The sequence below is a fragment of the Onthophagus taurus genome, chromosome 6, assembly GCF_036711975.1.
Source record: "Onthophagus taurus isolate NC chromosome 6, IU_Otau_3.0, whole genome shotgun sequence".
Taxonomy (NCBI): Eukaryota; Metazoa; Arthropoda; class Insecta; order Coleoptera; family Scarabaeidae; genus Onthophagus; species Onthophagus taurus.
The window spans coordinates 29,644,213-29,658,453 of NC_091971.1; the positions used below are offsets into that span (position 1 = coordinate 29,644,213).

Below are 14,241 nucleotides of genomic sequence, written 5' to 3' on the forward strand. Positions count from 1 at the left end.
CAAAGCAGTTTCATTATTTTTAAGAAAATTATGCAACTGTTTTAAAGACATTGATTTAAAAGTTTTTATTTGTGATTATAATTATTATTTAGGTGGGTCGTTTGAGTAGGCAAGCCGCCGAAGAAGGAGCTGAACGTCGGAGAGCGCATCAAGAAAAGGAGGTGTTAGGTGAAAAAGTGAAACAATTAGAATGGGAATTGGAATGTAACCGTTTGGAGTTGAATAATAAAGAGGTTAAAATAAAACGTTTGATTGAAGAAGTCGAGGAGATGTCGAGTGAGCTAAAAAAGAATAAAAATGATTCGGAGAAAGAGATTTTTAATTTACGCGATCGAATTGTGAGTTGATTCAATCCAAATTTCAAAAAATCTTACTTTCGATCCTGTTATTTTATTACAATTTTAAGTTTATATGTTTTTGATTTAATTATTTTATTAATTAATATATTTTTCGTTGAGAAATAAATTTTTAGGAAGCATTTCTTGGGAATTTCTTTTATTTAAAAAACTCCATCCTATCTCATTTAATTAGTTTTGTAATTATTACTTTTGATTGTGACTAACCCGAATTTTCTTATTTTTAATCCTTTCTTTTAATTTTAGTTCTTACTAACCTACTTTATAAACCCTAATTCAAAAAAAAATAATGGTATTGTTATTTTCGTTGTATTTGTTTGTAGCAATCTGCAGATACTGAAATAAAAATTGTCAAGAAAAACTTGGAAAATACTGAATCAGAATGGGAGAAAACGGAAACAGAATACCGTAAATTAAAGAAAACTATTGAAACCGACCAACAAGCTTACGAAAGTATAAAAGAAACGGTTGGAAAATTGGAAAAAGAATTGAACGAGGAGAGGTATTATTCTGTCAACATGCAAAACACTTTAGCAAGGTAAATATAAATTTCAATTTCAATGTATTGTTGCTAAAAATAAAGCTGAATTTTAGCATATAATTTAGCATATCTTATCATTAATTATGTAAACAAAATTGAAAAAAATAATTCAAATAATTTTTGGATTAAGATTTAATCTCGATCATTCATTTTGATCATCATTCAGGTTTTATTGTATAGAAAGATTAGTTAATAAATTAAACCGCATAAGCTTGTCGAAATTGCAATGTTAACACCGAAAATGAAAGTCTAAGTATTTAAGACAGCGATACAATATTGCAGAATAATCTGAGAAAATAGAGAGCTGGGTGTTCTGCGGATATAAAACAGGAATACAAAATAAAATAACGCAGAACTAAGAACATAAAAGATAAAAGGATCAATTATCATCACATTAATTGAAGACCTTTCCCCTAAAACATATCGTTTTGAAAACATCGTGAAATCGTGTATTAAAGTTGGGAAGGGCAGTCAAAAAGATTGTTTGTATCACAGTGGAAATGGTGAAGAATGCGGGAGAGGCAGCGATCGAGTTACTGTATAAAATTTGTAATAAAGCCTGGAAAGAAGAAAGAATACCACAACATTGGCAAATAGCTCAAATAGTGCCTATACACAGAAAAGTGATAAATGATTGCAGTAAGTACAGATTTTGATAGTGTACCACGGAACAAACTAGGTATGTGTAAGAAGACGTGTTGAAAACCGTTACCAGATGGAAATTCAATAAATGGATTACATATTCGGAAAGAGCTGACCTTGGACTATCTTATTCCGAGTTTTCGTCCGTCAATATCTGTCGGCGTCTGGAAAAAAATCGCTTCTGAAAAAGAGCCTACAGTTGGCAACAAACTTTACTTTTGTATTTCCATCTATGTACTTTTCGGACGGATATCTTTGTTATTTATAACGCTAGCGGAAAATTAAGCACACGGTTGGAAAGCTTGGTCTTTTCTCTATCTTAAACCGAGTTTTCGTCCGCCGATATGTTGATAATAAGAGCAAGAAAAAATAAGAAACGTCTCGCTGCATTCAAATTACCTCAAAATTATCAAACTTCACGGCCTTGTGCAGCCGTTACCAGATGGAAATTCAATAAATGGTTTACATATTCGGAAAGAGCTGACCTTGGACTATCTTATTCCGAGTTTTCGTCCGTCAATATCTGTCGGCGTCTATAAAAAAATGCTCCTGAAAAAGAGTCTACAGTTGGCAACAAACTTTACTTTTGTATTTCCATCTATGTACTTTTCGGACGGATATCTTTGTTATTTATAACGCTAGCGGAAAATTAAGCATACGGTTGGAAAGCTTAGTCGTTTCTCTATCTTAAACCGAGTTTTCGTCCGCCGATATGTTGATAACACAGTGCAACAGCCATTCTGGGGGGTGAAAAATTTTAAGTCAGGGTGAAAGTACTAGCTCTATATAGTAAAACCTCCTAAGGGTTTGACGTTCTCAGGCCAAACTTTTTTTTAATGACCTTTTGTATTTCTTTCCTTATCTTGATGTTTGTTTGCTTAGTTTTTCAGTTATAACTCAAGAATCATTGATGATTTTTTATTTCATTCTTCAGCAAAGACTAAGGCTTAGCTAAGGCTTAAATGAATAATTTTCATTACCATATCCATGTAAAAAATTAAGTTGGACTAATTTTATCGACTGAAATCTTAAAAAAATTGTTAAATCAATAAAATTAAAAAATAATAACTATAACAAATACGAATAAATAAAAAGAATACATAATATGTAGTCTATATATGTAATATGTGTTCTATATATTATATAGAACAAATATAAGATAAGTCCAAAAGGGCTATAGACCTGAGTCTTCCTGCCCGAAGAGTATTGATTTTATGAAAATTAACAAAAATTAAGGACAAACTTAGTTTAAAGAAGAACAAAGCTTATATGTTCATAAACATTGCTCTAGAGTCTAGGCCTTTTCGATGGTGATTGTTGTGGGCTAGCTCGCTTTCGCAATCATCGCTGTCATCAGTTTCTAAGCCACACATAATGTCAACTTGTGACTCCACTGCTGACCCTACTGCAACTTCTTTAAATTCTTCATCATCAGGATAATCCATGTCTTCGAAGACATGTCTACTTCACCAGCAAATTTCCGCAAGTATTGCACTCGGCGACAGTTTTCCTCTATATCTATGATTTGCTTTTTATTAAAATGAGTTTGAAAAAAAATCTCATAGATATTATCTAATTTCAAATGGCATAGCAACTTGATGGTAGCATTCGCCTTGTTCATCAGATTCAGTGGCCAATTGTCTGCTGAAGTAGTCCAGATGATGATGTAAATAGTGAATTTTCGAGACGATGTTAACATCCTTGCGATAGAAACATTGTAGTTGCTAGAACGATGCCTTCCCAACAAGCCTTCTATTACTTTTTTAATTGCGTTCCAAGCATCCAATTCAGCCTCACTCAAAATATTGTTGAATGCGTCACTTTTAATAAGCTTTCGTATATCTGGACCATTTAGTACGCCTGACGGAAAAAATTAATTTATTGCGATAGAAAATCATGGGAAATATGTTTGGAAAAGTTGGAATTTTCCACGAAATTGAACAAATGAATTGTTATTATAACTACCTTCTTTAATTTTACTTTCGATGAGTCTCGGGTAAATTAATTTCAAACACAAGAAAACTGTATCTCGTTTGGCGACAGTTTTGATGAAATTCTTAACAATTCCAAGTTTAATGTGCAGTGGAGGCAGCAATATCTTCTCTTTCGGCACCAGAGGTTCAGAATAATATTGGCCACTTCTAACCTGCTGTGCTCTCTATGTTTCCATTCGTGGCATGCATATTGGTCTCCGGTAAATCTTGTGTACCAATCGCACAAAAAGCACATATATTTTATATAGTCGCTTCGAAAACCGCAAAGCAATGCTACAACTTTTAAATCGCGGCATATGCGCCACATAATATATGTTTAGCGTAGTTAACCATTTTTAAAATATGTTGTAGTGCATCATATATTTCTTTCCTTTCTGTATTATACGCGATTGGAACCGAAGGTCTATAGCCATTTTGGACTGATCTTATATTTGTTTTATATATGTATTTTTTTTATTTATTCGTATTTGTTATAGTTATTATTTTTATATTTCAAATAAATATTGTTCTCTCTCTCTAATATAGTACTACTATATTACTATATGAAATGAGAAATCATCAATGATTCTTGAGTTATAACTGAAAAAATAAGCAAACAAACATCAAGATAAGGAAAGAAATATAAAAGGTCATAAAAAAAAGTTTGGCCTGAGAACGCCAAACCCTTTGGAGGTTTTACTATACTGGCCAAGTACTTTCATCCTGACTTGGAATTTCTCACCCCCCAGACAATGACCCCGAAAATGTTCCACAGTGTAATGAGAGCAAGAAAAAATAAGAAACGTTGCGCTGCCACGAATTTTTGCCGCGGCTAAACCACGCTTGAGTCAATAACTCTCTTATATGACGGGGAGGAAACTCTAGAACTATATTCATCCTATGGGAAATTTTCTGCTCTTTTCATCTGTGTATAACACATCTCAATCACACGTTTGCACAATCGTTTTTCAGCCCAGCAACAAACTTTTCCCTTGTATTTCCGTCTACTTTTCGGGCCAATATTTTCGTTATCTAGAAAGATAGCGAAAAACTAAGCACACGGTTGGAAAGTTTGGTCTTTTCTATATCTTAAACCATGTTTTCGTCCGCCGATATATTAATAATAAGAGCAGAAAAAAATAAGAAACAACACACTACATTTAAATCACCTCAAAATTGCCCCACTTTAAGGCTTTGTGCAGCCGTTATCAGAAGGAAATTCAACAAATGGTGTACTATTACATATTCGAAAAAAGCTAACCTTAGCCTGTCTTATTTCGAGTTTTCGTCCGGCAATATCTGCCGGCGTCTGTAAAAGAAACACACCTGAAAGACAACCTACAGGTAGCAGAACGCAATCACTTCTTATCCTAACTTTCTTATTTGATGAAGGAAAAATTCGGACAAAGTTTTACCCGAGAGAGAATCCTAACTTCATTTCATGTTGACAGATAATTTGTCATTTGCAACCTTCTTCAGAAAACAAGTTCGAAGCGAACCCGAAAGTTTCTAGTTCTAGGTCTAGTGTTAGTTCTAGTTTTAGTGTTACGTTTCTAAACGTACATGTTAAACTGTTCAAAACGCAAAGATTATTTCATGTTACACCTATTTTCATCAGAATCTGAAATTGTGTTTTGATGGTTTTGAATCTGGTAACGTTACCAAAGTTTGCATTTTCAGTTATTTAGTTTATCAATTTAAAAAACGCGTATGAAAATGCGTAAGCGAAGTGCATCGCACACTGTTGGAAAGAGCAGAAAATTTCCCATAAGCTGAATATAGTTGTAGAGTTTTCTCCCTGTCAAATAGGAAAGTTATTAGTGCAAGAAATATTTGCGTGTTTTCATCGGTAGGGGCTTTTTCAGGTGCGTTTTTCTTACAGACGCTGATAGATATTGGCGGACGAAAACTCCGAATAAGATACTCCAAGGTCAGCTCTTTCCGAATATGTAAACCATTTATTGAATTTCCATCTGGTAACGGCTGCACAAGGCCGTGAAGTTTGGTAATTCTGAGGTAAATTGAATGCAGCGCGAAGTTTCTTATTTTTTCTTGCTCTTATTATCAACATATCGGCGGACGAAAGTTTCGGTTTAAGATAGTGAAAAGACCAAGCTTTCCAACCGTGTACTTAGTTTTTCGCTATCTTTCTAGATAACAAAGATATGGGCCCTAGAAGTAGGTGGAAATATAAAGGAAAAAGTTTGTTGCTGAGCGGTTTGTTGCTATCGTCTCGCCGGTTAAAAGTTGTAAGAATGATAACCGAAATATACAATCCAACTCGCAATCTGTTCGAAGGCAACTGAATATTAGAAGAATTTTCCACTAATAAAAGAGTGAGACTAGGGAAGCCCATTACTATTCACAACATTTATAGATGAAATTAGTTTTTGAATACGCTTTCGCCAAAGACATCGATAGTAGCAAAATACGACGAAGAACTCAATAGAAGTCTCAATAACTGGAATAAATATTCAATATGTACGAGATAAAGATGAGTAAGAAGATGATCAAACAGTAAAACAAGTAAACCACATAGAATAATATACAGGTGGTTCAGTTTTTAATCTGGAAAAAGATGAGCCAAAAATTTACATTTTATTTTTTATTTCGGCTCTAAGTAAACCGAAGAATATGAAATTTTGTATGTATTTATTACTGGTTAAGACCTTACTTTCAAACATACCTTAAGTTTCCCTAGAGCCCCCTAAGGTGATGAAATTTACAACCCCTTTGAATTTTTTGTCTGTCTGAACAAGTTACGTTGTTTTAAACAATATTAAAAAAATGATACTCTTGCGTAATAGCAGTCAAAAATTATTAATAATCATCAACAATTATGAGATTTCAAGTTAAATAAAACTCAGCGCCAACTTTTAGAATAATTTTAGTATAACATGGCGGTACATGGCACGATAATTTATTTTTTTACATGAAAATTATTAACTTCAAGGAAAAAACTAAAGAGATAAGAAAATATTATTAAAGAATAAACTTTAAAACTTATATTATTTTCTTATGTTAGTATTCCATTACGTTAAGAAGTTCTTATACAAAAAATCAAACGCGTTGTGAATTTCATCCCCTTATTATCTTCCCAAACTATAAATGTTAGGTATAGGACATATGGGATATAAAAGATGTAAAATGATACACCGAAGACGACTAAGTAATAAATATATGGGGTGCCATTTAAAAAAATTATGTTATGGTATTTCCAAGTTTCGAAAAGTTAACGTGCCTTAGTAAAGACAGTTTATTATCTTTGTGGTGGTTTACATTAGGCCAGCTAGCGGTGTGGAGGTGTATCAGGAGTTTGCCGAGCTTGAGTAATTTATATATGTCGCATGATGCGAAGTTTATAATTCTAGGTGATTTTAATTTGCCTTTGGTGAACGAGTACGGCTTTGATTTTTTTGTTGTCAACAGTGTGAAATACAATGTAATTGGCGACTTTCTTAGTTTTTGCAATTGCAACTCTCACAACAGTATAACAAACATACAGGGAAAAACCTTGGATTTAGTTTTGTCAGATGTTGCGCTTGATGTTGGCCTTTTTGATTTGCCATTTGTGGAGGAAGATCTTTACCACCCTTGTCTAGAAATCAAATTATCTTGCAAACCAGCAAATAAATTAACTTTACCAACACATTACATGAAGGACTATAAGAATGCGGATTTCATGCTTCTATATCGACGTTTAACTGATACGGATTTTTCTTTTTTGAGTACGTATGATAATGTGGATGATGCAGTTGCTGTATTTTATGATATTCTATATGATATCTTAGCTGATTGTGTCCCAAAAAAGCAAGTTGGGGCTCGCAAATATCCAGTGCGGTTTAATCAATGTATAATAAAAGATATTAAGACTAAGGATTTTCATTTTAAACATAGAAAAGATTCCACATACCATTTGGATAAATACAGAGAACTGAGGGCCAGGGTCAAGCGGGACACTGCAATAGCTTACAATAATTATACACGAGATGTTGAAAATAATATTGTAGCTGATCGGAAGGCATTTTGGAATTTTATTGGTAGCAAAACAGATAACTTTAACCAGAGCCAGTTTTGTTCCGACGGAGTTCCTCTTGCTTCTAGCGAAGATATCACATCTGCTTTTGTAAATCATTTTAAGTCCGTTTATGGTTCAACGTCGAATTATTCTCTTTCGTTCTATGATGACATTATCAACGATAACTCATTCGATTTGTTCAACTTGGAATCCTTCTCAATGAATGAAATTGGTGATGCCATAAATAAGCTTAAGTCTAAACGTACAGAGGGACCAGATGGTATTCCCTCTTACATTGTGAAGGGCTGCAAAGACGCCTTTGTAATGCCATTATACATAATTTTTAATTTATCACTTGTGACGAATACTTACATTTCCAAATGTTTGGAAGGTCGCAAGAGTGACTCCGATTCACAAATCTGGCCCCTCTGGCGATGTAGGAAATTATAGACCTATATCGGTAATCTCCTGTTTTGCTAAACTTTTCGAACAATTGATTTTCAAGGATTTTCAATCAAATAAAACTTTCGTTGAATGTTAAGCGGCATGGATTTATTCCTGGTCGCTCTGTGGAGACCAACTTAACTATCTTTACGGATTACGTTTCCAAAGCATTGGATGCTAGAGCTCAAGTGGACGTTATCTACACGGATTTTGCAAAAGCATTCGATAGGGTGGATCATGATACGCTTCTGCACAAGCTGGCACAACACGGGTTTTACTCTTAGTTTTTTTGTTTCATATTTGTCCAACAGATTTTATTACGTCTCTTATAAAAACGCAGTATCAGATATGTTGGGGATTGATTCAGGGGTTCCGCAGGGTAGTAATCTGGAACCTTTGTTATTTTTGTTATTTATAAATGATTTGCCCCTGGTAATTAACTCAACCAGATGCTTACTCTTTGCGGACGATCTGAAGATATTCACAACTGTACATGACTTAACTGACTGCCGGTCCTTACAGTCTGATTTAGATAACGTATTTAATTGGTGTCGGCTCAACAAGCTCCATTTTAATGTGTCTAAATGTGAGTCAATGACGTATACATTGAGGAAGAGGCCGATAGAATTTGTATATAAAATAAATAATGTGAATTTGAGGTGTGTTGTTAAAAAGAGAGACTTGGGTGTGTTGTTTTCGCCTGGTTTATGCTTTGCTGAACATATTAAAGCCACAGCAACCACAGCTTTGCGTCTCTTAGGATTTGTCATTAGAAATGGGTACAGTTTCTCAAACTTACAGACACTGCAATTACTGTTCAATTCTTTAGTGCGATCTAAGCTGGAATATGCGGTAATAGTATGGGATCCCGGGTCAATTCTTTATTCTAATTTAATAGAAACTATTCAAAATAAATTCATTAGTTATCTCTACTACAAAAAATTCCGTGTTTTCATTGGTTTTAGATCGTACGAATTTGCACGCAAATTATTTAAGATCACCAGGTTATCTCTCAGAAGAAAAATTATATCACTCTGTTTTCTACATAAAATGTTCAATAATAGTATAAATGCTCCATTAATATTAGGAAATATTGGTTTCTATGCGCCAGCATATTGTGGTAGGCTAAAGAATCTTTTCTATATTCCTCGGTTTTCAACTGAACTGAGACGAAATTCTCCTCTTATTAGAATCCTTTCACTGTCGGCTTCTTCCTTCATACCTCTATTTGGCATTGGTATTAGATCGTTTAAACAACATTTGACACCTTTGATAAGTGCTGCAGCCACCCAGTAGCCAAACTTGATTTTTGTCATTGAATTCTGTAATTTGTGATGTAATTCTGTTCATTTTTTAAAGTTTTGGTTCAACATATCCTCCGCGCGTTCTGTGATGGGTTAATTAACATTTATGCTCGATCTTGGTTGTTTTGCTTGTTTTTATTAGTTATATTATGTACTAGTAGACTTAAGTTCTGAAATTTGTAATTAGGGGCAACGCTGTAATTTCGGAAGTAAAATAAAATAAATAAATAAATAAAGTGACCAAGCGTTCTAGACAGTCGCACTCGGCACCAACACATACTCCATCATGTTGCTTAAGCATGTTCTGAATCTTAAATTGATATCCCAAAAATCGAGTGTTCTCTGATTTTTTGAACAAATGTCTGCTGAAGCAGATTTTTCAAGAAAAATTCGAATAACTCGAGAACGGCCAAATCAAATTGCAAAAAGTAAAGTTATTCATAAACCTTAAAAACAGACAAATCCAAATATATAAAAATATACAGGTGTTCCATTTAAAAAAGTAAAGTAGGTGGCGACTTCCGGTATAACCGGAAGTGCTAGAAATCTGAAAATATTTTAGTCGAAGAGAACGCAATTGATAATATTTAAATCTAAATTTTCAAATTTAGATTTTGGCCAGAACCCTGTTTAGTTCTAATGGACGTTCGTCGTGGATGACCCTGTATAAAAAATTTGAGTCATTTTGCCAAGTACTATCTTCTAGTAAAGTTTCCCGATTAAAATCTGAATAACCTTGTATAAATAACACTGAAGATGCCAAGTGAGATCTTGGAATCAAAGGAAACCAACAGGAGGAATGGATGAAATTTCGGATTAACCACAACAACACATACTTCTCCATCTGTGAAGCACTATGCATTACCAATATATTTTGATGATATTGGCTATTTGAGTTGGCGTTGATACATTTAACAGTTTCTAAGGAGATTAAAAAATGTTGATTGTTTAGAAAAAAACCAAAACAAAGTAGTTAAGTTTATGCTTCCAACGCGAGTGGATCTCTCCGAATTGTATATTTTTTATAAAGTGGGTTATGTCTGATTCAGGAGGAAGAGTGTTACTTTGCAATGATCCCTCTGTGATCCTGAGAGAGGAATCGCGATGCAATAAGATATTTGGCGCCTAACAGTTTTTTCTTTTACAATTTTGTGTTAAGTGGCGTTTGTAATTTTTTTTTGTTGTTGCTAAGAAACAATAAATTTTGGAAACATTACAATGTACAGGATGTTTCATAATACATGCGCAGGACTTCAGGTTTCTATCAACTTACCCTCTAAAATGCACCATGTTCTCCGAAACCATTTATAGTACAGAAAACAGCTTTTCTAAGCATTTTCTACTCATAATAAGCTAAGTTTTGTGCGAGAAAAAAATTTTTTAAAGTCATAATTGGTGAAAATTTTGAAGGAGTAGTGGTTGTTTTTCTTCCCAATTTTTACGCCACTGGAAAAAGTACGGTTTTGAGACGCCCATTTAAACCGCCAATGTTTTCTACACAAAAATAGTACTGAGGGTCATGAGCTCTAAAGTTGACCGTTTTCGAGAAAAATCAACTTTTATGTTGAATAACATGGTCAATTTTTTTAAATAAAAATTTTATTTTATTAAAATGTTAGAACAAGTAACAAAAGCAAACGTTAACTTCATAATTGCATAATCAAAAAAAAAAAACAATTACAAATCATACACAGCAATTCTTCAACGCATTGACTGTCTAACACGCAGAAAAATTCCCGGAGTGTTCCGTATTATGTTGCAAGATACAACAATGCGCTCTCTTAATTGGTCAACATTTTGAACTGGAGTAGCGTAGACTAGGGTTTTCAGATGGCCTCAAAAGAAAAAATCTAAACTATTAAGTTCGGGAGATCGCGGTGGCCAAGGGTGCGGACCTCCTTGACCCATCCAACGGTCTGGGTATTCGTCCTCCAAGTATTGGCGAGCAACCAAACTAAGGTGGGCCGGAGCTCCATGATGCATAAAATACATGTTTTGTCTTACTTGAAGCGGTACATCTTCCAGCAGTTACGGCAGTACTACTAGAAATTGTCGATAATCTGCACCGTTTAATCTGTACGGTAAAAAATATGGGCCTATCAAATGATCACCGGCGATCTCTATGTGGTTATTGTGAAAATTGAAAATACTATCCTTCGAGAAAGATGCTTCATCGGTAGATGACTTCGGCTCCAAACTCAGGATTTTGAGCTATTTTGTCTTGCATCCATGTACAAAAAGCCAATCTTGGCGGAAAATCTCTTGGCGGTAAGGCTATTTGGATATGGTAGGGATACAAAAGTTGCCTTTTCAAAATTCTCCAAACCGTCGAGTGAGATAGGTTTAAGCTGTAAACAATTTTTCTGGTACTTGTGGTCGAATTTTCATTAATTTCGTTGAGGACTACCTCTTCTACTTGGGGATTTGCAACTTCCATAGGCCGCCCATTATCAGCAGTATTCCTTTTAAAACTTTCATTTTCCCATAGTCGTTGTTGAATGCGTAGAAACGAAGTTAGAGTGTGGTACTGGGCGATCAGGATGTCTTTCTTGATACAACCGCCTTGCTTCTGCCGAATTACCGCACGCCATTCCGTAAAGGTAATGCATTTGGCACCTTTTAGCGTTTGTGTAATTCATTTTTAATTTTGTAATACAAGTTTACTTTTTGAAGGTACAAACTAATTGTTATTTTGACATGAGTTAGCTTTTGTTATAAAATTTAAAGCCTACTTGTTAAAAATAAATTATACAATTTTTTACACAAACGGTGAAATATACGAAATACGTTACCTTTACGTTTTGGAGAATTTTGAGACCCTGTATATGCAAGAGAGCCAGCTGGGTTGGTGGGGCCGTTTACTGACATTGCCACACAAAGTACCTGTCAAGCAAGCGCGATAGAAAAGAAAACCATGGAAGAGAGACAGAATAAGACCAAAGACGTCCTGAGACAATGTTACAGCCAATGTATTATTTATTGATCCTAAAGCATTTAGTTTAAGATAATTTTGAATTTTAATATATATCAAATACGACACCAATTTCCTCCTTTAAAATGTTTATTTCTAAACCATTACAAATAAGTCGACGTTTCGGGAAATATTCCCATCATCAGGCTTTAATAAATTTCTTACCCTACAACTTTTCACCAATTTTATAATAATTATTGTAATTATTTGTGAACGTGTTAAGATGCATACCTATATCAAAAAAAGTATAATAAGAGACGATCAATAATTATAAAATTTGTGAAACGTTGTTGGGTAAGAAATTTATTAAAGCCTGATGATGAGAGTAGTTCCCGAAACGTCGCGACTTATTTGTAACGGTTTAGAAATAAACATTTTAAAGGAGGAAATTGGTGTCGTATTTTATATATTAAAATAATGATAAAGCCTCCATATACAAGAAATTATAGATAATTTTGAATTTATTATTATGTTAGGTTGTAACCAAAAAAGTGAGTTAGGTATTAGATTTGTATATGAGAACTGTAAGGCTGTATTCCCACATTTATAAGAGTAAGGGACATTATTTTTGAATAATGTATGCTATCAGTTTCATTTGTTGTTTGCGGACCAACATTGACAAATTTGTCCAAGGTTTGTTGTTTTGCATCCTTGTCCCTTTCTCTTTTAAATTCTTTTTGATAGTATTTTCACTTGGATCATTTTCAAGAAAGGCGGTCATTCCCTCTTCATATTTTTGAATCTTAATTGTCAAATTGTCAACTGCTTTTTGTTCTTCCGCCTCAATTATTTCTTCTCTGCTATTCAATTTGCACATCATTTTCTTCTAAGTCGTCTAACCAACTTTTTTTTTGATGGTGGGTTCTCAAAAGTTAACCCACCAATGAAATATTATTTATAAATATTATGAACAGAAGTGGGCCTAGAACAGAGCCTTGTGGCACTCCATATTTAACAAGTTTTTTGTCGATCTTTCAAGTAATTCGTAAAGATAAAAGTGCCGGTCCAATCACCCCTATGCTCTTCAGACGATTCAACAACAGCTCATGATCAACCACATCAAATGCCTTACATAGGTCCAAAAATACAGCCAAAACTGTTCGTCCAAGATCCACATTATCATAAATAAACTGCGTTACTGAAGTTATTGCACCTTGTATACTTTTTTTTTAGAAAACCATGCTAACATACAAACCATGCTGACTCTTCGCAATAAAACCAATATCACTTAAAAATTGCAGTAATCTATTTTTCAGTACTAGCTCGTATATATTTGGCAAAAGCAGTTATGACTGATATCGGACAATAATTGGTTGCTTCTACTTTCGGACCCTTCTTGAATTCCCCTCCTTCATGCTTCTATTAATAAGACTAGATAGGATCGGTGAGAGTATCTCTTTCAAACATTTGACAACTTTAGGCTTGATGCCATCATAACCTAGAGCTGAATTAGTTTTAAGTGTTGTTATTATCATCATTACTTCCCCTGACGTAGTAGGTCTTAATTACATTGACTGTTTCGGTTTCCACTCATTGTCTACTAAACTATTAGTGTTTACTTGATCTATTACGATTTTTTCTGCAACACAGGTAAAGTGTTCATTTAGAATATTACAAATTTGCTTCGGGTCCTCCTTTTCTGAATTATCTTTATCCAAAACTTTATGGATTCGTTTCTGCTTATTATTTATCATTATTGAATCATTTATGACCTTCCATTGCTTTCGAGCAGAATCTTCAGCATTATTAAATTTGTATTCCATGAATCGTTTTTTATTCATTATGAACAACTTCGTAACACCAGATCTAAGTGTTTTAAAAGATGTCTGATATGCTAGATTGTTAGGATCTCTCTTCATAGCAACATACATGTCGTCTCTCTCCTTCATTCGCATTTTTAGCTCGCCTGTGAACCATCCCTTTTCAAGGTTAGTTGTTAAATTCCTATCTTTTGTTACTGTTTTACTTCTTTAAAAACTTCTTTTAATTTAT

General features: G+C 34.0%; 1 protein-coding gene across 1 annotated transcript in view; it reads left to right on the forward strand.

Moving 5' to 3' along the window:
- LOC111416526 (Golgin 97) overlaps positions 1-14,241 on the forward strand; it is a 33,433-nt gene that overhangs the window by 12,314 nt on the left and 6,878 nt on the right. The window contains exons 3-4 of the mRNA XM_023048575.2: positions 93-338; positions 680-894. Of these exons, the coding sequence (XP_022904343.2) occupies positions 93-338; positions 680-894 (461 nt within the window). The remainder of the gene's footprint in view (positions 1-92; positions 339-679; positions 895-14,241) is intronic.